Here is a 21,247-nt window from a genome sequence, read left to right on the forward strand (position 1 = left end):
AAGCTTGGAGAGCACAAGGACGAGATCCCAGGACTTCCCAGAAAGCATTGGGACTAGCAAGCCAGTCTCCAGTTACAGTAGGACGTGGCAGCGGAGCAGTACTGAACTGGCGGGGCACCACAGCCCTCCAGTTTAAGACTAACCAGGGCCAAACCAGAGAACAGAGAGCCTGATTACCCCATCCCTGCTGAAGTGACCACCCTGAAATCTCCAGCTGCAGCAAGACCTCAGAACCTGGCAGTGACAGCAGCACAGAACTGGCGGAACACATCAAAGAAGCAGGGCCAAACCAGAGAGCAGAGAGCCCCGGATACCACGATCTCGGCCAAGAGACCTGCCTGTAAGTGAGTGCACCCTTGAGAATCTGCAGTTCCCCAGATCCTGGGTCCTTCTAAATCAGAAGCCAGGCATCGAACCCCCCTCCCACCCACATACCCACTTTGGGAAACAGAGGGGCACTAGGGACATTGAAGTTCCTGCCCTGTGGGCCTGATTGAGGAGCTAAGACAGTTAATACCAGAAATTGCGCTGCGATCATCATTAGCGCCTGCGACATATACAGTACAGAGCCCCTCCCACACACTCAAGGGTTCAACATTAGCCATCACTCTGTCCCTCGAGAAACTCATCCACGCACACTTACACACACAGACACACACGCGCGCGCACACACACACGCTTGCATTTGCCCCGTTTGCGCCTGCGTACTTTCCTCCCACAGGTACAGCTAGTCCTCAGCACACGCTGAGAGTGCTCAGCTTCCTGAAGAACTCTCCAGACACCAGAGAGAGACAGCACCAGTCTGATCTGCAGAATCCAAAAACAAACAGGGAAGGTTTCAGATAAGCCAATGGCCAGAGGTAGGCGAAAGAACACTTCCAACATAAATCAGGACATCATGACTTCACCAGCAAACCCCAAAATCGATGGATACACCAATTCAGCAGAAGCACAGGAAAATGATTTTAAAGCCATGCTTGCCCAATTATTTGAGGCTCATAAGGAGGAAATGAACAAGTCTTTCAAAGAGATGGCCAGTCAATTGGAGGCAAAGAAAGAAGAAATAGACAATATCCTTAAAGAAACACAGGCAAACATAGCCAAACAAATAGATACACAAGTAGAGGAAAAATTAGTGGCATATAAGAAGGAAATGAAAAAAGAAATAGAGGCCATCATAGAGAGACAGGAATCCAAATTCAAACACATGAAAGAAATGGTGCAAGGCATGCAAACAGAATTAGAATCAATAAAGAAAACACAAAATGAGAAAACCCTTGAGCTGGAGAACTTGGAGAAAAGATCAGGAACCACAAAAGTAAGCATCACCAACAGAATACAAGAGATGGAAGAGAGAATCTCTGGAGCTGAAGACACACTTGCAGAAATGGATACTTCTCTCAAAGAAAAAGTAAAATCAGAAAAGTTCCAATCACAAAATATCCAAGAAATCAAGGATGCTATGAAAAGACAAAATCTAAGAATAATAGAAATTCATGAAAAAGAAGACTCCAGACTCCAAGGTCCAGAAAATATTTTCAAGAAAATCATAGAAGAAATTTTTCCCAACTTAAAGAAAGAGATGTCCATAAGTATACAAGAGGGCTACAGAACTCCAAATAGACTAGACCAGAAAAGAAACACATCATGTCACATCATAGTCAAAACACTAAATCTACAGAACAAAGAAAAGATATTAAAAGCAGCAAGGGAAAAAGGCCAAGTAACATATGAAGGTAGACCTATCAGAATCACACTGGACTTCTCATCAGAAACTATGAAAGCCAGAAGGGCCTGGGCAAGTATCATGGAGACTCTAAGAGATCACAAATGTCAACCCAGACTACTATACCCTGCAAAGCTTTCAATCAACATAGATGGAGAAAACAAAATATTCCATGACAAAACTAAATTTACACAATATCTACAGCAAACCATCCCTACAGAAGATACTAGAAGGAAAACTCCAATCCAATGAAAACAAATTCACCCAAGAAAACAGGGGATACAGATAATATCCCAACAAAAATGAAAAGAAAACAAGCAATGAAACAGGGTTAGATCACCGACTCCATTACAAAAGGAACTAACATGCATTGGTCACTATTATCTATCAAGATCAATGGACTCAACTCACCAATAAAAATGACATAGGCTAACAGAATGGTTAAAGAAACAGGATCCAACATTCTGTTGCATCCAAGAAACACACCTATGCAACAAAGATAAATACTACCTCAGAGTAAAGGGCTGGAAAACTGTTTTTCAAGCAAATGGTTCCAGAAAACAAGCTGGAGTAGCCATCCTAATATCTAAGAAAATAGACTTTCAACCCAAGTTAATCAAAAAAGATAAGGAGGGCCACTATATTCTCATCAAAGGAAAAATCCACCAAGAGGACATCACAATCTTGAATATCTATGCCCCAAATACAAGAGCACCGACAATCGTCAATGAAACATTATTAAAGCTTAAATCATACATTGATCCTAATACCTTAATAGTGGGAGACTTCAACACTCCACTCTCACCAAGGGACAGATCAACTAGACAGACACAAAATAGGGAAATAAAAGCACTTACAGAGTCCCTAAATCAAATGGACCTAATAGACGTCTACAGATCGTTTCACCCAAACTCAAAAGAGTACACCTTCTTTTCAGCACCGCATGGAACCTTTTCCAAAATAGACCATATAGTGGGTCACAAAGCAAGCCTCAACAGATACAAAAGGATTGAAATAATCCCTTGTATCCTATCTGACCACCATGGACTAAAGCTAGACATCAACAACAACAGAAACAACAAAAAGCCGACACGCACATGGAAACTGAACAACTTACTACTCAAAGACAGCTGGGTTAAGGAAGAAATAAAGAAAGATATTAAAGACTTCCTAGAATTCAATGAAAAGGAAGGCACAACATACCCAAATTTATGGGATACATTGAAAGCAGTGCTCAGAGGAAAATTTATAGCACTAAGTGCCTGCAAGAAGAAATTCGTAACATCACATACGAACAACTTAATGGCCCAACTGAAAAACCTAGAAAAAAAAAAGAAGCAGATACACCCAAGAGGAGCAGATGGCTGGAAATAATCAAACTAAGGGCTGAAATCAATTAATTAGAAACAAAGAAAACTATCCAAAGAATCAATGAAACAAAAAGCTGGTTCTTTGAGAAAATCAACAAGATAGACAAACCCTTAGCCAAACTAACTAAAAAGCAGAGAGAAACTATCCAGATCAGCAAAATCAGAAATGAAAATGGGGTCATAACCACAGACACTGAGGAAATCCAAACAATTATTAGGTCATACTACAAAAGCCTATATGCCACAAAATTTGAAAATCTAAATGAAATGGATAATTTTCTTGAAAGATTCCATCTACCAAAACTAAGTCAAGATCAGGTAGAAAGACTGAATAGCCCTATATCTCCCAAGGAAATCGAAGCAGTCATTAACAGTCTCCCCTCCAAAAAAAGCCCTGGACCAGATGGCTTTGGCAGAGAATTCTACAAGACCTTCAAAGAAGTGCTAACTCCAATTCTCCTCAAGCTATTCCACAAAATAGAAACAGAAGGAACGCTACCAAACTCATTCTATGAAGCCACAGTCACCTTGATACCCAAACCACACAAAGACCCAACAAAAAAGAGAACTTCAGGCCTATCTCTCTTATGAACACTGACATAAAAATACTCAATAAAATTCTTACAAACCGAATCCAAGAACATATCAAAGATATCATCCATCATGACCAAGTAGGCTTCATCCCAGGCATGTAAGGGTGGTTCAACATACGGAAATCCATCAATGTAATCCACTACATAAACAAATTGAAGGAAAAAACCACATGATCATCTCCTTAGATGCCGAAAAAGCATTTGACAAAGTCCAACACCCATTCATGTTTAAAGTCTTGGAGAGATCAGGGATACAAGGCACATACCTAAAGATAGTAAAGGCAATATACAGCAAGCCTATAGCTAACATCAAACTCAATGGAGGGAAACTTAAATCAATCCCACTGAAATCAGGGACAAGACAAAGCTGTCCATTGTCCCCATATCTCTTCAACATAGTACTTGAAGTCCTAGCCAGAGCAATAAGAAAACTAAAGGAGATCAAGGGGATAGAAATCGGAAAGGAAGAGGTCAAAGTGTCACTATTTGCAGATGATATGATAGTATACATGAGCGACCCCAAAAATTCAACCAGAGAACTCCTTCAGCTGATAAACACCTTCAGCAAAGTGGCAGGATACAAAATCAACTAAAAAAAATCAGAAGCCCTCCTGTATACCAAAGACAAAAAGGCTGAGAAAGAAATTAGGGAAACAACACCCTTCACAATAGCCACTAATAACATAAAGTACCTTGGTGTCACTCTAACCAAGTAAGTGAAAGACCTGTTTGAGAAAAACTTCAAGTCTCTGAAGAAAGAAATCGAAGATATCAGAAGATGGAAAGATCTCCCATGCTCATGGATTGGTAGGATTAACATTGTGAAAATGGCCATACTGCCAAAAGCAATCTACAGATTCAATGCAATTCCCATCAAAATACCAACTCAATTCTTTACAGACCTTGAAAAAAAGATTCTCAGCTTCATATGGAGAAACAAAAAACCCAGAATCTCCAAAACGATCCTTTAAAACAACAGATGATCTGGAGGTATCTCCATACCTGATCTCAAGCTGTACTACACGGCAACAGTAATAAAAACTGCATGGTATTGGCATAGAAACAGAAAGGAGGATCAATGGAACCACATAGAAGACCCAGAAATAAATCCACACACCTATGAATACTCGATATATGACAAAGAAGCCAAATCCATTCAATGGAAAAAAGACAGCATCTTCAACAAATGGTGCTGGACCAACTGGATGTCTACATGCAGAAAAATGAAAATAGATCCATATTTATCACCCTGCAAAAAACTAAAGTCAAAGTGGATCAAGGACCTCAACATAAAACCAGATACCCTAAATCGATTGGAAAAAAAAGTGGGGAACAGCCTAGAACTCATTGGCACAGGAGACAACTTCCTGAACAGAACACCAACAGCACAGGCTCTAAGAGCAACAATCAATAAATGGGACCTCATGAAACTGAAAAGCTTCTGTAAAGCAAAGGACACCGTCATCAAAACAAAACGACTGCCTACAGATTGGGAAAGAATCTTCACTAACCCTTTATCTGACAGAGGACTAATATCCAGTATATACAAAGAACTAAAAAAGCTGAAAAACGGCAAACCAAATAACCCACTTAAAAAATGGGGAACAGAGCTAAACAGAATTCTCGACAGAGGAATATCGAATGGCAGAAAAACACTTAAAGAAATGCTCATCCTCATTAGCCATCAGGGAAATGCAAATCAAAACAACCCTGAGATATCACCTTACACCCATCAGAATGGCCAAGATGAAAAACTCATGTGACAACACTTGCTGGAGAGGTTGTGGAGAAAGGGGAACCCTCCTCCACTGCTGGTGGGAATGTAAACTGGTACAACCACTCTGGAAAGCTATCTGGTGCTTTCTAAGACAAATAGGAATAGTGCTTCCTCCAGACCCAGCTATACCACTGCTAGGTATATACCCAAATTTTGTTCAAGTACACAAAAAGGACACTTGATCAACCATGTTTATAGCAGCTCTATTTGTAATAGCCAGAACCTGGAAACAACCCAGATGTCCATCAACGGTGGAATGGGTACAGAAATTGTGGTATTTTTATACAATGGAATACGACTCAGCAATCAAAAAGGAAGAAATCATGAAATTTGCAGGCAAATGGTGGGATCTAGAAAAGATCATTCTGAGTGAAATATCCCAGAAGGAGAAAGACAAACATGGGATATACTCACTTATATAGACCTATAAGATATGATAAACATAATGAAATCTATACACCTAAAAAAGATAATCAATTGAGCAGACATGGGGTAAGATTATCAATCCTCGTTTAGAAAGACAGATGGGATGTGCATTGAACGTATGACAGGAGTCTACTGAGCGCATCTGAAAGACTCTAACTAGCAGTGTTTTCAAAGCAAAGACTCATGACCAAACCTTTGGCAGAGTACAGGGAATCATAAGAAAGAAGGGGAGTTAGTCTGATGGGGAAAGGATAGGAGCTCCACAAGGACCAAATATATCTGGGCACAGGGTCTTTTCTGAGACTGACATTCAACCAAGGACCATGTATGGATATAACCTAGAACCTCCACTCAGATGTAGCCTGTGGTAGCTCAGTAACCAATTGGTTTCCCAAAGTGAGGGGAACAAGGACTATTTCTAACAGGAACTCAATGACTGGCTCTTTGGTCTCCCCACCCCCGAAGGGAGGAGCAGTCCTGTTAGGCCACAGAGGAGGGCTTTGCAGCCAGTCCTGAAGATACCTGATAAAACAGGATCAGATGAATGGGGAGGAGGTCCCCCCTATCAGTGGACTTGGAAAGGGGCACAGTGGAGATGAGGGAGGGAGGGAGGGACTGGGAGGGAATGAGGGATTGGGACATGGCTGGGATACAGAGTTAATAAAATGTAACTGATAAAAAAATAAAAAAATAAAAAAATAAAAAAAAATTCAGAATTGAAGAAAAAAAAATCTGGCTTTTCTACTCTCACCGTATTGCTTTTTATAGTCTCCAGCTAACTCCATTCATCTTTTCCAATCTTTAGGCTCTTTTTTATTCTCTGGCTCATTTGATCTTGACCTCAGTTCTCTCTTTCCAACCGGTCTTTCTATTACTGTCCCAGTAAAACTCCCTCTTCTCTCCATGTAGTACCCCTTAAGAAGCACATTTCTGTTACTGTCTCGTGAGAGACACATGTATCATATTCTGCCAAATATTCTGATTGTGTCAGCTTTTCTGCCACTACTTTTTCTTCTAACTGATTTAGTGTGTCTGGTTTTATGTTGTTATCTTTGATGTACTTGGACTTTCTTTTTGTGCAGAGTGAGTAGTATGGATCTATTTGCATTTTCCTGCAGGTAGATATCCAGTTAGACCAGCACTATTTGTTAAAGGTGCTGGTCTTTTTTACATTGTATGGTTTTGGATTATTTGTCAAAAATCAAGTGACCGTAGGTATGTGGGTTTTTTTCTGAGTCTTCTCTTTGGTTCCATTGATCCAGTATTCTGTTCTTATGCCAATACCATGTAGTTTTTATTGCTATGGCTGTGTAGTATAGCGTGAGATCAAGGATGGAGATACAGATGAACTGTTGTTGTACAGGATCATTTGGGCAATTTTGAGGGGTTTTTTTCCATATGTAGTTGAGAATTGTTCTTTTCAGGTCTGCAAAGATTGATGTTGCTATTTTGAAGGGAAATGCTTTGAATCTGTAGATTGCTTTTAGCAGGATGTCCATTTTCAGTATGTTAATCCTATGCATCCATGAGAACAGAAGATCTTTCCATCTTCTGATATCCTCTTCAATTTATTTCTTCAGGAACTTGTAGTTTTTTTTTTTTTTTTTTCAAAGAGGTCTTTCACTTGCGTGGTTAAAGTCACACCAAGGTACTTCATGTCATTAGTAAAGGGTGTTGTTTCCCTAATTTCTTTCTCAGTCCCTTGTCTTTGGTTCACAGGAGGGCTTCTGATTATTTTAACTAAATTTTGTATCCAGCCACTTTGCTGAAGGAGTTCTCTGGTTGAATTTTTGGGGTCACTCATGTGTACTATCATATCATCTGTGATTAGTGATACTTTACCTTCTTCCCTTCTTATTTGTATCCTCTTCTCTCCTTTAGTTTTCGTATTGCTCTGGCTAGAACTTCAAGTACTGTGTTGAACAGGTATGGAGTGGGTAACCTTGCCTTGTTCCTGTTTTCAGTAGGATTGATTGGAGTTTCTCTGCTTTTATTTTGATGTTGGCTATAGTCCTGCTGTATATTGTCTTCACTGTGTTTAGGTATGTGCCTGTATTCCTGATCTCTCCAAGAGTTTAAATTTGAATGGGTGTTGGATTTTTGTCAAATGCTTTTTAGCATCTAAGGAGATGATGAGGTGTTTTTTCTCATCCAGTTCGTTTATATGTGAATTTCATTGATTCATTTCCATATATTGAACCACCCTCCATGCCTGGGATAAAGCCTATTAGGTCTTGGTGTATGATATATTTTATGTGTTCTTGGATTTGGCTTGAAATTTTTGATTATTTTTGCATCAATGTTCATGAGAGATAGGGCTGAAATTCCCTTTTTTTGGTTGCATCTTTGAGTGATTTAGGGATCAAGGTGACTGTGGCTTCATAGAATGAGTTTGGTAATGTTCTTTCTGTTTCTATTTTGTGGAATAGTTTGAAGAGAAATGGAGTGAACTCTTCTTTGAAGGTCTGGTAGAATTCTTTGCTGAAACCATCTGGTCCTTGGCATTTTTTGGAAGGGAGACTTTTGATGACTGCTTCTATTTCCTTGGGGGATATAGGACTATTCAATCTATTACCTTATCTTGACTTAATTTTGGTAAATGGAATCTACAAGAAAAGTGTCCATTTTATTTAGATTTTCAAATTTTGTGGTGTATATACTTTTGTAGTAAGACCTAATGATTGTTTGGATGTCCTCAGTGTCTCTTGTTATGTCCTCCCTTTCATTTATGATTTTGCTAATTTGTATAGTTTCTCTCTGCCTTTTAGTTAGTTAGCTAAGGGTTTACCTCTTTTGTTGATTTTCTCATATATCCAGATCTTGGTTTCTTTGATTCTTTGAATTGTTTTTTGGAGAGCTGATTCCATTGATGTTGATAAACAATAGTGACCAATGAATGTTAGTTTCTCTTCTTGTGGAGTTGGGGGTGTTACTGTGCTGTTTTGCATGTTTTCTTTTAATTTTTTTGTTGTGCAGTTATCTATATCATATGTTTTCTTGTGTGTAGTTCTTTTCATTGGATTGGTGTTTTCCTTCTAGCATCTCCTGCAAGGCTGGGTTGCTGTGTAGCTATTGTTTAAGTTTAGTTTGTCATGGAATATTTTCTTTTCTCCATCTATGTTGATCAAAAGCCTCATTGGGTATAGTAGTGGAGGCTGGTATTTGTGATCCCTTAAATTATGTGTGACATCTGTCCAGGCCATACTGGCTCTCTTAGTTTCTGTTGAGAAGTTTGGTGTGATTCTGATAGGTTTCCTTTTATTTGTTACTTGGCCTTTTTCCCTTTCTGCTCTTAATGTCTTTTCTTCCTACCATTTACCTGAATATATCATGATTTTCCTGTTTCTTATTGCTGATTAATATTCCATTGTGTAGGTATACCACAATTTGTGCTTCCCTTCCTCCACTGAGGGGCATCTGGGCTGTTTCCAGCTTCTGGCTATTACAAATAAGGCTGGTACCAACATTGTTTAGCAAATGTCCTTATTGTGTACTTGAGCCTGTTTTGAATATGTGCCTAGGAGTGGTGTATCTGGATTTTGAGGAAGCGCTATTCCTAGTTGTCTGAGAAAGTGCCAGATTGCTCTCCAGAGTGGTTGTACAAGTTTACATTCCCACCAGCAGTAGAGGCGGGTTCCCCTTTCTCCACAACCTCTCCAGCATGTGTTGTCTCTTGAGTTTTTGATCTTAGCCACTCTGATACGTGTAAGGTGAAATTTTAGGGTCTTTTTAATATGCATTTCCTTAAAGGCTAGGGAGGATTAACTTTTTTAAGTATTTCTCTGCCATTCAATATTCCTCTATTCAGAATTCTCTGTTTAATTCTGTACTCCATTTTAAGTGGATTACTTGATTTTTTGCTGTTTAACTTCCTTAGTTCTTTATATAGATTTTGTTCTTCCATGTTGAGAACACTGTCCCAAGAATACCAATGTTGTTCACAGTGGGTGTGTGGGTGGGAGGGATTGGATGTCTGGCTGCTAGAGTAGAGAGACCCTGGATGTGGGGCTCTGCAGGCACTCATTTGAAGGCATACCCATTCTCTCTTTGATCTAATGAGAGAACACAGGGTTTCCCCCTGTTTTCTACTCTCAGATGTGTCCCTGCTCGGGCAAATGTGGGTGTAGGAGATCTATCAGCTCAGTGGTGCTGCAGCTGCAAAACTTGGAAGATGGTAAAACAGTCCACTGGGAGTCCAGCCACAGCTGCAGAAGTGGGAGGCAGGTACAGATGTCTGATGGGAAGCCTTGTGGAGACCCTACACCAGTCTGCAGTCCTGGGTGGACTGTACAGCCAGCTTCCCTCCACTTAGGATCTGGGAACCTGGTACAGTCACTTGCTGGGAGGCTCTGAAAGGCCAATACAGTTGCTTGTAGACCTGGGACATGGAAGGCTGGTATAGCCAGCAACTGCCGCTGAGGACTTAGGAGGCCTGCTCCTTCTGTCTTAGTCAGGATGCAGGGAGTGCTCTGCTAGGAGCTGCGGGGCACTGTGGGCTGCCTCGGCTAAGGAGAAGGGATACCTGACAAGGGAAAGTGCAGAGGGATCGATTGTTCCCACTCTCAGTTTCCAGAGGAGTCCTTGGATGACATGGATCTAAATGGTCTCAGCTCATGTGTTGTCCCCTCTCCCCAAGGAAGCCGCAGTGTAGATGTCCTGGCTTTAGCTGCCCCTCCACTCACCAATTTCAGAGTTTCAGATCCTCAGCCTCTCAGATATGATGTGTGCTGGTAGCTACCATCTTGGATCACCCATTGTTCTTTTTTTAATAAGTATACTTTTATCAAGTTTGATACAAGTCATGTGAGCATACAGATACAGAAAATAGAAACATAACTCTCTTTCCCAGAACAAATAGAAGATATGTAGTAGTTCTTCTTTTATTCAGACTTTCTTAATGTGGTGCAAGTTTATATTTAATTTATTGATCATTAATCATAAATAAATTATTAATAAAATGTTAAAGAGTATTCATTGTCTCCCCAGTAGCAGTGATGATCTTGTAGGTCTCCATCATTACATCTGTGTGGAGGTACTTTAGGGAAGGATTCACCAAAGCTCACTTTTCCTGAGCAGGCTTTTTCCTGATGTATATTATCATAAGTTATTGCATTCTAAACTTCACTATACTTGTGTACAATAGAACACATTATAAGGACCATAGTATAAATTAATATTTGTTCATGTTTCCTACATTCATTATTAATAACCAATGAATCATAAACTTGTATCACATTCATAAAGTCTAGTCAGAGCAGGGGATTTTTAATAATTAATTACTTAATTAGTTTTCTAAACTCATTGAAAATAAAGTCAAATAAATCACACTACAAAAAAATCCCTATGATTACAGGCCCTCTGGAAATTGTTGTGTTTATGATGGTTCACTTTACAAAAGCAGTATGACTACAACTAAATGAATGCATTCACTGTGATAAAGCTGAGTTCTTCCAGGTCTTTTTAAATATGTGATGAACCACTTATGGAAAAATGATGCTATAAGTGAGGCATGTAATAAAGTTTCTTACGATCAAAGGTATCTTGTAGGGTACAAAACACCCCCAATCAAGGGGGAAACTATGAATGTAAACGAAGGGATAAAATGTAAATATGAACCTTTATTTTACAATTATTCCAAATCGCAACCTTAATTTACACCGACAAATAGATCATTATTGTAATGATTATGGTAAAGCTTATACATATCCTAATTATCTTTGCAGGAATGAAAGAACACATATTTATGGGAAACCCTATGAAAGTAACCAGTGTGGTAAAGCCTTCACACATCACACAGATCTTCAAAGGCTTAAAAGGAATCACAGTGGAGAGAAGCCATGCGAATATTATCAATGTGGTAAAGGCTTTTTACAACACAGTAAACTCCACCTACATAGAAAAACACATGCTGGAGAGAAACCCTATGAATGTAATGAGGGTGAGAAAGTTTTTTCCCAACATGGAAATCTCCAAATGCATAAAAGAACACAAACAGGAGAGAAACTATACCAATGTAATCAAAGTGATAAAGCCTTTGTATGTTGTAGTGATCTCCGAAAGCATGAAAGAACTCATACTGGAAAGCAGTCCTGTGACTGTAATCATTGTTGTCAAGCCTTTTCACAACAGGGTAGTCTCCAAATGCATAAAAGAACACATACTAGAGAGAAACTTTATGAATGTAACCAAAGTAGTAATGCCTTTTCATGCCCCAGTAGTCTCCAAAGGCATAAGAGAACACATACTGGAGAGAAACCCTACAAATGTAATCAGTGCGGGAAAGCCTTTTCAATCACTAGTGTTCTCCAGGAGCACAAACGAACACATACTGGAGAGAAACCCTACAAATGTAATCAGTGTGGTAAAGCCTTTTCACAACCCAGTGGTCTCCATGTGCATAAAAGAACACATACTGGAGAGAAACCCTACAAATGTAATCACTGTGGGAAAGCCTTTTCACAACACAGTAGTCTCAAAAAGCATAAAAGAACACATACTGGAGAGAAACCTTACAAATGTAATCAGTGTGGGAAAGCCTTTTCACACCCCAGTACTCTCCATGTGCATAAAAGAACACATACTGGAGAGGAACCCTACAAATGTAATCAGTGTGGTAAAGCCTTTTCACACCCCGGTAGTCTCCATGTGCACAAAAGTACACATACTGGAGAGAAACCCTACAAATGTAGTCAGTGTGGTAAAGCCTTTTCACACCCCGGTAGTCTCCATGTGCATAAAAGAACACATACTGGAGAGAAACCCTATGGATGTAATCAGTGTGGTAAAGCCTTTTCACACAACAGTAATCTCCAGGTGCATAAAAGAACACATACTGGAGAGAAACCCTACAAATGTAATCAGTGTGGGAAAGCCTTTTCACGATACAATAGTCTCCAAGTGCACAAAGGAACACATACTGGAGAGAAACCCTATGAATGTAATCAATATGATACAGCCTTTGCAAGTTGTAGTGGTCTCCAGAGGCATAAAATAATTCATACTTCAGAGAAACCCTAGGAATGTACTCAATGTGGTAAAGCATTTGAATATTGCTGTGATCTCCGAAAGCATGAAAGATTTCATACTGGAGTGATACTCTTTGAATATTACCAGTAAAGCCTTTGCATGTCACATGTTTTTTTCAAAGCCAAGAAAAAAAATCATACTAGAGAGAAAACCTTATGTATGTATTTAGTATGATAAAATCTTTGTTCATTTCTATAGGCTTCACTTTCATGAATGATTGATACTGAAGAGAAAGCTGATGAATGTGGTATAATTAGCAATTGACTGCATCTCACTACATAGCTTGAGGTGATATGAATATGTATATATAATTTGATGTTCCATGATTCTGTATGTTTCTGCTAATTATCCATTTGTCATTTCATCTTGAAGTACTATGTTCTATAGGAAATATATAAAAGGTTCTAGATAATGTAACAGAAAGGATAGTTACTTAAAAAGAACCACTTCTGGTGTGTGTGTTTAAGGTTCATGGGGTTTGAGGCCATGGCAGATATGTACAGAGTGGGACACAACTTTGTCCCATCTCCTTTGGCCATCTAAATATGATGATTGAGGTCTGGTTGCCCGCTTTAGACAACCTGAGGACAAGCTGCCTTCTACTGTATTCTCTGTATCTACTCAGCTATGGTGAGTCAATTCTCCAGTTCTTCCCCTCTTCTTTTGTCTTCTCAGACATGTGTACTTGTTAGTCAGAATACCAAGCAGGCCACTATTAGGCTCTCAAATAGGAGTTTAAATCTCCTCAGTCCCCACTCTGTCATCCCTGTAATCTCTCTGCCTAGCAGGAATAAGGATATTCTGAATAAACATTCCTATATCTCCCTTGGGTGAATATCTAGTCAATCAATGAACTCCATGAAATTCTGATCTCCTCTGAAATGTCATTGTTCAAAAGACCTATTCCTGTAGATGAGGTATTTTCTGCTCAATAACATTATGTCATTCTTTGAATACCTTGCAGGAGAGACATAAGCTGAGCATGGAGGAGAAATTTACAGATGGGAAGTTTTTAATACATGGCTTGGTTATATTACTAAGTTGTGTATCTCTTGCCTGCTGTCTAAACCTGTTAAACCTAAAGGATGAATTAGGTACCATATGTTGTACTTCACACCTGAGAAAAGCTGCTGAGGTGCCTTTTTGACAGAAGGGATCTGGCTTCCAGGTTCTCCCAGCATCCCTCAATCCCTACCTTCTAAAAGACATGATTGGCATACTCAACATCTACCTTTAACTTTCCAGTCCTGTAGACTGTACTTCCTCTCTCCCAGAGGCCCTTCCCCCTATAGCTAGATATTTTGTTTTCTTCTATATACTTTTCTTCTCTCACTCTTTCTTTCTGTGTTACTTCTCTCTCTTTCTGTTTAATCTCTGTGTGTTCTCTCTCTATTTCTTTTGCTCCCTTCCTCTCTCTGGCCACATTTATGTTTTCTGCGTGGACCTTTAATGCAATTCCTTAAGAACCGGGAACCCTCTGAGAACTGTTTGCAATAAGCCTGCTTTTAAATGCATTATCATGTCTGCAATTACCAAATTTCACTTGTAGGAAGAAAGATAAAGTGAAAACTTATATATTCATCACTGGTCAAAATTAGTCACAATGAAGAAATATGTTAACATGTTTCAAGGTTTCGTTAATAATTTGTGTTTTAACCATTGTTTTTTTTTTTTTTCTTTTTTACCTACCCCCTTATCGGTGGACTAGGGATGGTGCATATGGGAAGATGGGGAGTGGGTGAGAATGGGTGGATATGGAAGGGGATACAGCCAGGATACAAAATAAAGAAATTGTAAGAAATAAATAATTAAAGATGATTTCATTGTCAATCATTGATTTCTTTTTTTTTTGTTTGTTTTTTCATTTGAAAGAATAGTCTCACTCTGAGTCTCAGGCCTACCTGGAAGTTAGTATACATACTAGATCTGCTTACCTTGCCTTCTTAGTGTCTGCAGTATAGTTGGGCACGGTCTTCCTCAGTAACTCAGTTCTTTCAATGGGCTTATTGAGAATGAATCGCTGAGTTCAAATGGTCATAGTAGGAAGGACACACGCTCTTGTCTTAACTCCATTAAGAGAAAAAAAAATCTTTGTTCAATTACAATTGTTTGGTTTAAAATCCTCTCCTATAATTATAAAGAAAAATGATTTTTTTTCTTTAACATTGAGTTTTTATCACTCATCATAGTAAATCAGAGTTCTGTCCTTATTCAACAAAGAGTGAACAGGTGCCTCACAGACATAAGTATGTATACTTACGTGTAACCACTCATTACACTCATCTCAACATTCTACTAAGTCACTGAGGTTGAAACCACCTAAGCCAGGCTTGGTAACACAGGCCTATAGTCATGGTGTTTAAAAAGAGGAGGCAGGAACTTGAAGATTTCAATGTCATCCTAGCAAATATTCAAGGTCAATGATATAATGGGAGGTCCATAATGGAAACGGAGACTGATTGGATAAGACCAATGTCCATAGTCCTCCCTACAGCCCCAGAACATCCAGGCCATGCCAACACCATGTGTTACCTAAGGAATTTGCCACCCCTTGCTTGCTAATGTTTCCTGTCCAAGACAGGTCAGGTCACTTCAGAGTTAGACTTATTTTGGGCATTGAAGATTAGAATACTCTTGGAAGTGGGAGAATTAGCCTCAGGCAGTGGTGAGTTCCTTATTTATATACCCTATGGAAAGGGTTAAGCACAAAAACCCTTACCCACACATGCCATATAAATGGACTAAGTTTTGTTTATATACATCGATCCATACTTATTCACACATTCTTTTTTAAGACATTGGAAGGAAAGAATTTGAAATGGGGTGGAGAAAGGACAAAAATAGGGGAAATGATGTAATATATTTTAATTAAAATCTGTAAAATTAATTCAAATAAAAATTGGTTATAGAGGGCATAGGGGATCCCCCAGTTGGTACTACCTCAGATCATGCTAAGCTATGTAACATTGACAGCTAAAGCCAACGAGCACACACAGACAAGGTATAAGAATTTTTAACAATTTAGAACCAATGTATTAGCCATCTCAATCATCTTAGTAGGAAAACCACAAGCTAACACAGCAACAATTGAAAAACGCAGATATGCCAAGAAATGGGTTACTGACTTTTCAGAAACTGAGATTTTTTTTTCCCAGATAGAGAGGCATTCATCTCTAGAGTTTTCTCCAGACATGGGGCAGATCTGGGTGTTATAGGAGACAGGTTCCATTTCAGGAATCACAAGCTAGCTAAGCATAAGCTGTAAATGCATCCCCAAGGGATCTGATGTCCTGTTTGGCCTTTGCAGTTAAGACACACAGACAGGTGAATGCAAAACATCCAAATAAAAGAAACACATACAAAGCTTTAAAATGTTGCTTTCTAAGGGCTGATGAGATGGCTCTGTATTTAGGAAAACTCACTCAGGACTTCACAAAAGATAAGGCTGAATCCTATCTTCCATGGACACAACCTCCCTGTTCTTCTGACTGAGAGATTCACACACAGACTGGGGCCCTTAGATACCTGTAACATATACATCTTCCAAGGGGCTCAACACAGTCCCAGACCCTTTGGGTGATTGTTCTCTCTCTGTCTCTCACACACATACATACACATTCAAACATGCACATATCTCCATGAACTCCACCAGCACAGTGCCCTCACATGGCCCCATAACTCAGAAAATAGAAGATTGTGTGGTGACAGCTCTTTCACCAGGTTGTCCTTCTCACATTATTCTTTTTGAAATGGAGCCATACTTAGACTCCAGAGAGTGACACACCCCATCCAATGATTCCATTATCTCTTAATTTTCCTCAGTCAGTTCCATTAGCTGAGTACCAAGCTTTCAATTACATAAGCATATTGGGCCATCATCATTCAAATCATCATGTAACCTCTAGTCAACTTTTCATTGAGTCTATTTTCCACTGAATCTTCCCTTACCTTGACCTCCATGACCTGTATTTCTCTCGCCACTCCCTTCTTTCAGTACTTCCTGGAATAAAACATTAAGCTCCATGTTAAACATAAAGTGGCTTTTGATATCTAGATTTCTTATATATTGTGTATTGGTAAAAACAACAATACTTGGATTTTCTGACAATGACAAGCATATTTTGAGGGTACAAATTTTGTTCTTCCTTTCTTCTCTGTTGCTGTCATTAACTCCACTAATGGAAAATGACTCAGGTGATAAGTTGGCTTCTTTGGCTGATGCTGGCAGGCCCCAAACATTGAGGGAGCTCAGGAAAGAAACTCAGGCTATCAAATGAAGGCATGGATTATTGTGGAACACTGTTTGCTGCTATGTTCTTTTACAAGGTCACTGTCTACTTCTATGTATGTTTTCTTAACCAGCTCACGCCACATGTTGAGATAAATTTCGACCATCAGTGCCTGGAGTTTACCATTGCATTCACAACAACTGTATTCACCCACAAACATAGCCACAAGTGATTGTCATCTGGGGAACCCCCAGTTGGTACTCCCTCACATCATGCTAAGCTATGTAACATTGATAGCTAAAGGCAACGAGCATACACAGAGAAGGTATAAGAATTTTTAACAATTTAAAACCAATGCATTAGCCATCTCAATCATCTTAGTAGGAACACCACAAGTTAACACAGCAACAATTGAAAAACACAGATATTACAGGAAATGGGTTAATGACTTTCCAGGACCTGAGATTTTTTTTTCCAAATAGAGAGGCATCCCTCTCTAGAGTTTTCTCCAGACATGGGGCAGATCAGAATAGCCTGCTATGCTTCTCCAGTTAATCTCTGGTTTCTACAGATGCAGCCACACAGATGCTTGTAAGAAATAAGTGCTGTCTATGACATAGACTGTGTTGCCTGATTTTCACTACTTCATCATTACCAGGCTGCTTTGCCTGGCCTGAGGATGAGGAGGAGTTCAGTCTTGATATGAATTGATGTGTCAGTGGTGGAAAGAGGCTCCCTTTTAAGAGGACAAGGGGAAGGACAAATAGGGTGAGAAGGAGCCACAGGAAGGAGAGGAGGGAAATGACTGTGATTGGGATGTAAAATGAATATAAAAATTAAAAAAATATAAAAAGAAATATCAACCATAAGTCTTTTCTCTCAAAGAGTGTAAAACTTGTATTTAACATACGGAATTCAAATCTCAATATGTCCTCCATCCAGCATAATAGTCTTCCTTCCCAGGAACATGTCTGAATTCTAGGTGTTTGATGACCGGGATCAGTGAGCTTTCTTTTCCTAGAGCAGTGTCTTCCTTCCCCTTCCTCCTTTTTTCCATATGCACCAGTTCCTTTCATACTCACATTGTGAAGGAGATTGTGAGCTCTGACCACAAATTTCGGAGAAAAAAGCTCAGTCTCCACCACATTCCCTAGGAGAAAACCAAGTGCCATTGCTATTGAGGATCTGCTCTTCTCCCAACTAGGTAATTTCCCTTTTTACAAGCACATCCTCCTGATGAAGAGAAAAGGTGTTCTTGTCCAGGTAATTATTTCCACCAGCAGAAGCTGGTGGGTGGTTTTATCTTCAGAGGATGATTCAGGTGGTTCCTTAACTGACTTACCTTCTCACACTAAAATATGAATTGCTACCATGGAAACACATATAGAGAGAAAACATTGACTAGGAGTTGGCTGACACTTGCAGAGGTTTATTCCATGAATACCATGGAGGAAAACATGGCAGCAGGCAGGCAGACATGGGGCTGGGGAAGGAGCCGACAGTTCTAGATCTTGATCAGCCAGCTGCAGAGGCACCCTAGGCCTGCTTGAGCATAGGAGAAGTCAAATCCCACCTTCCCAGTGACACACTTCCTCCAACAAGGCCAAACCCCCTCCAACAAGGCTCCACTACTCAACCTTGCCACTCCTAACATGTCAAGCATTCAAACACAGGAGCCTTGAGAGCTATTCTTATTCAAACCACCACACTGACCTGAGCACAATGGAATCCTGTGTCTTGATCCTATTTTGGCTGGTGAACTTACCACCATGGAAGCAACCATGAATTAGCCAAGTTTTTACTAATGCTTTGATAAAAAGGTAAATGCCATGTGACTTACTGTTTACTGTGGCATAAAGGAATATGGAGGCATTCATTAACTTCCTGCTGTCACTGAGCTTTCAGGGTACTATGCCAGTTTTACTAACAGAGGACACCAGACTTTTATGATGTATGATATGTGTTTGTTTTGATTTATTTTTGACACATACTGTATATAATATATGGATTGAGTTCCAGAGATGATAGTAGAACTTTCATCATCATGTGCCTCCAACACTAGTCAGGAAGGAAATCTGACAATTTACAGTAGTTAGGCTTGGGAGGCTCCATGGGTTCTTTGTTTTCACAATAAACTAACAATACTTCTATCATGAGCCATTTGACTCTATATCGATTCATTTTTCTGCCACACTGCTAAGAGTGAGTCAGCAGCAGGAATGCATGATATGTTTACTCTTGATGAAACATTTCATAAATGTCTTGGATAATAAAAAGGAGTGAATTTCCAAGAGCCTCAGGTATCATTATAATTGTGTAATAGCCATGACAAAATTGAACCTATAACAGAATATAAAATTAAACTGTAGCTTATGATAAGAAATGTAACAACTTTCAGTGACTTTTAATGGTACCTGGAAGCACTTTTATCAAGGCAAAACTACATTTGCAACCAGGAACAGTGGGTCTTGTCTGTAAGCTTAGACTCTTGGGAAGCAGAGTCTAGTAAGCCCCTGTGGAGAAAATGTGAGTTCTAGACTGTGTGCTGCAAACAGAATTGCTTCCACCTGTATATTTCAGAATATCTATGTTAAGGTCATTGGTTAGTCTATTGGTGAAGCCTTGCTTTTCTTCCTTTGTAGCATTCAGTAGTTTCTTGGCCCTGTACATTTAGTGTTTCCATAATTATGTGCAATGGGGGAATTCATTTCTGATCCTATCAATTATGTGTTCTGTTTTCCTGTTGTTCTTTAATACATATCTCTTTTTTAGTTGGGAAAATTGTTTTCCAACAAATCATAGTATTGATTTTACTATTTCCTGCCACAGACCAGCCCAGTCGGGCTCCCGTTGTCCGTGGGAGAACAAGGCTTTAGACAGGAAGACATGGTTTCGGCGAAGAATTGACAGACAGAGACACCTTGATGGTTTTGACTCTGCTGCAACTTTACTGAAATCAAGCTAGTATTTTTATGATTTCACAAAAGGCACCTTAAAATTGGCATACTTCCCAGAACATTCAGACTTTTACCAAGAATACAAAGTTTACATTTTAACTCAAAATGCAATCAAACATAAAGCAGTACCCACAAATAATCTTGGCCTAAAAACTTTTTGATCAGAGCAAACAAAGGAAAAGAAACCTCAAATATAGTTTCATTATTGCTAACCAATGAAGAGGAAAGTCAGGAGCTAAGTCAGATGCCTGCCAAAGTCCTTCTCTATATCAAAATCTAACTACACCTTTGTTAACCCTCCTCCCATATGTCCTGCCCAAGATTTATGATCTTCTCTAAGAACAAGGCACTGAAGGGAGGGGGAAACTCCTGCCAGCTGCACCTCTCATGCTATTATTTCTTAAGAAGGAGCCTATTATTATTTTACTATTCTTAATGCCTATTAATACTAAATCTAATTCATTACTTTCCTTAAACTTATTTTTATTAAAGCCTTTAACAATCTACTAATAATAAATTTCTTTATAAAGTTAGTTGTGCTGTTTCAGGTGTCACAGGGAAAGATCAAAGAATTCATTATTCCAGCCCCAGAGCCACAACTGAAGAAGCATAGAAATCTCAGAACATGTCTCTTTTCCAAGTGGGGTGAGTTTGCCAGGGGCCTTCCAGGGGGCATTATTTCTGGGGAAATCATATCCCCCGCCCTGTAGCTTATGCTACTATGGCAACACTGGCGTGGGTGTGGCAATTTCCAATAGTGTCAGAAGAAACTGAGACTAAGATACTACTAGAAAAAATAAAACCATCCACTAATCTCACAGTTCATAAGGTCTATAACACAAATGTATGAGCATTATAAAAGAAATGAGCTTTTTCAGTGTCAAGGCAGGTATAAGCCATACAATTTTTAAAACGTTTATAGATTGTGTATGAAATACAAGGTACAGGCATTTATAAGTTTTATTAGAATCTTATAATTTCATATAACTCTGAGTGAATAGAGTTAATTTTTATAAAATATGCTTTGGAAAGATTGAGCCATTCCCTTGGGGAAAAGATGTTACCTGAACATTACAGTTGTATACAGAAGTGATCCATTATATCCAATTACCATAATTACTTTGTGGACAAGATCAAGGAGAT

At 39.2% G+C, this 21,247-nt stretch overlaps 1 protein-coding gene across 1 annotated transcript in view; it reads left to right on the top strand.

The window, feature by feature from the left end:
* The window catches only part of LOC132650767 (zinc finger protein 625-like), a 37,381-nt gene extending 24,242 nt beyond the window's left edge, over positions 1-13,139 (top strand). Inside the window, exons 3-6 of the mRNA XM_060376090.1 lie at positions 9,988-10,116; positions 11,616-11,928; positions 12,127-12,859; positions 13,117-13,139. Coding sequence (XP_060232073.1) covers positions 9,988-10,116; positions 11,616-11,928; positions 12,127-12,859; positions 13,117-13,139 — 1,198 coding nt within the window. The remainder of the gene's footprint in view (positions 1-9,987; positions 10,117-11,615; positions 11,929-12,126; positions 12,860-13,116) is intronic.
* Positions 13,140-21,247: the final 8,108 nt, after the last annotated feature.

Source organism: Meriones unguiculatus (genome assembly GCF_030254825.1).
Source record: "Meriones unguiculatus strain TT.TT164.6M chromosome 13 unlocalized genomic scaffold, Bangor_MerUng_6.1 Chr13_unordered_Scaffold_33, whole genome shotgun sequence".
NCBI lineage: Eukaryota > Metazoa > Chordata > Mammalia > Rodentia > Muridae > Meriones > Meriones unguiculatus.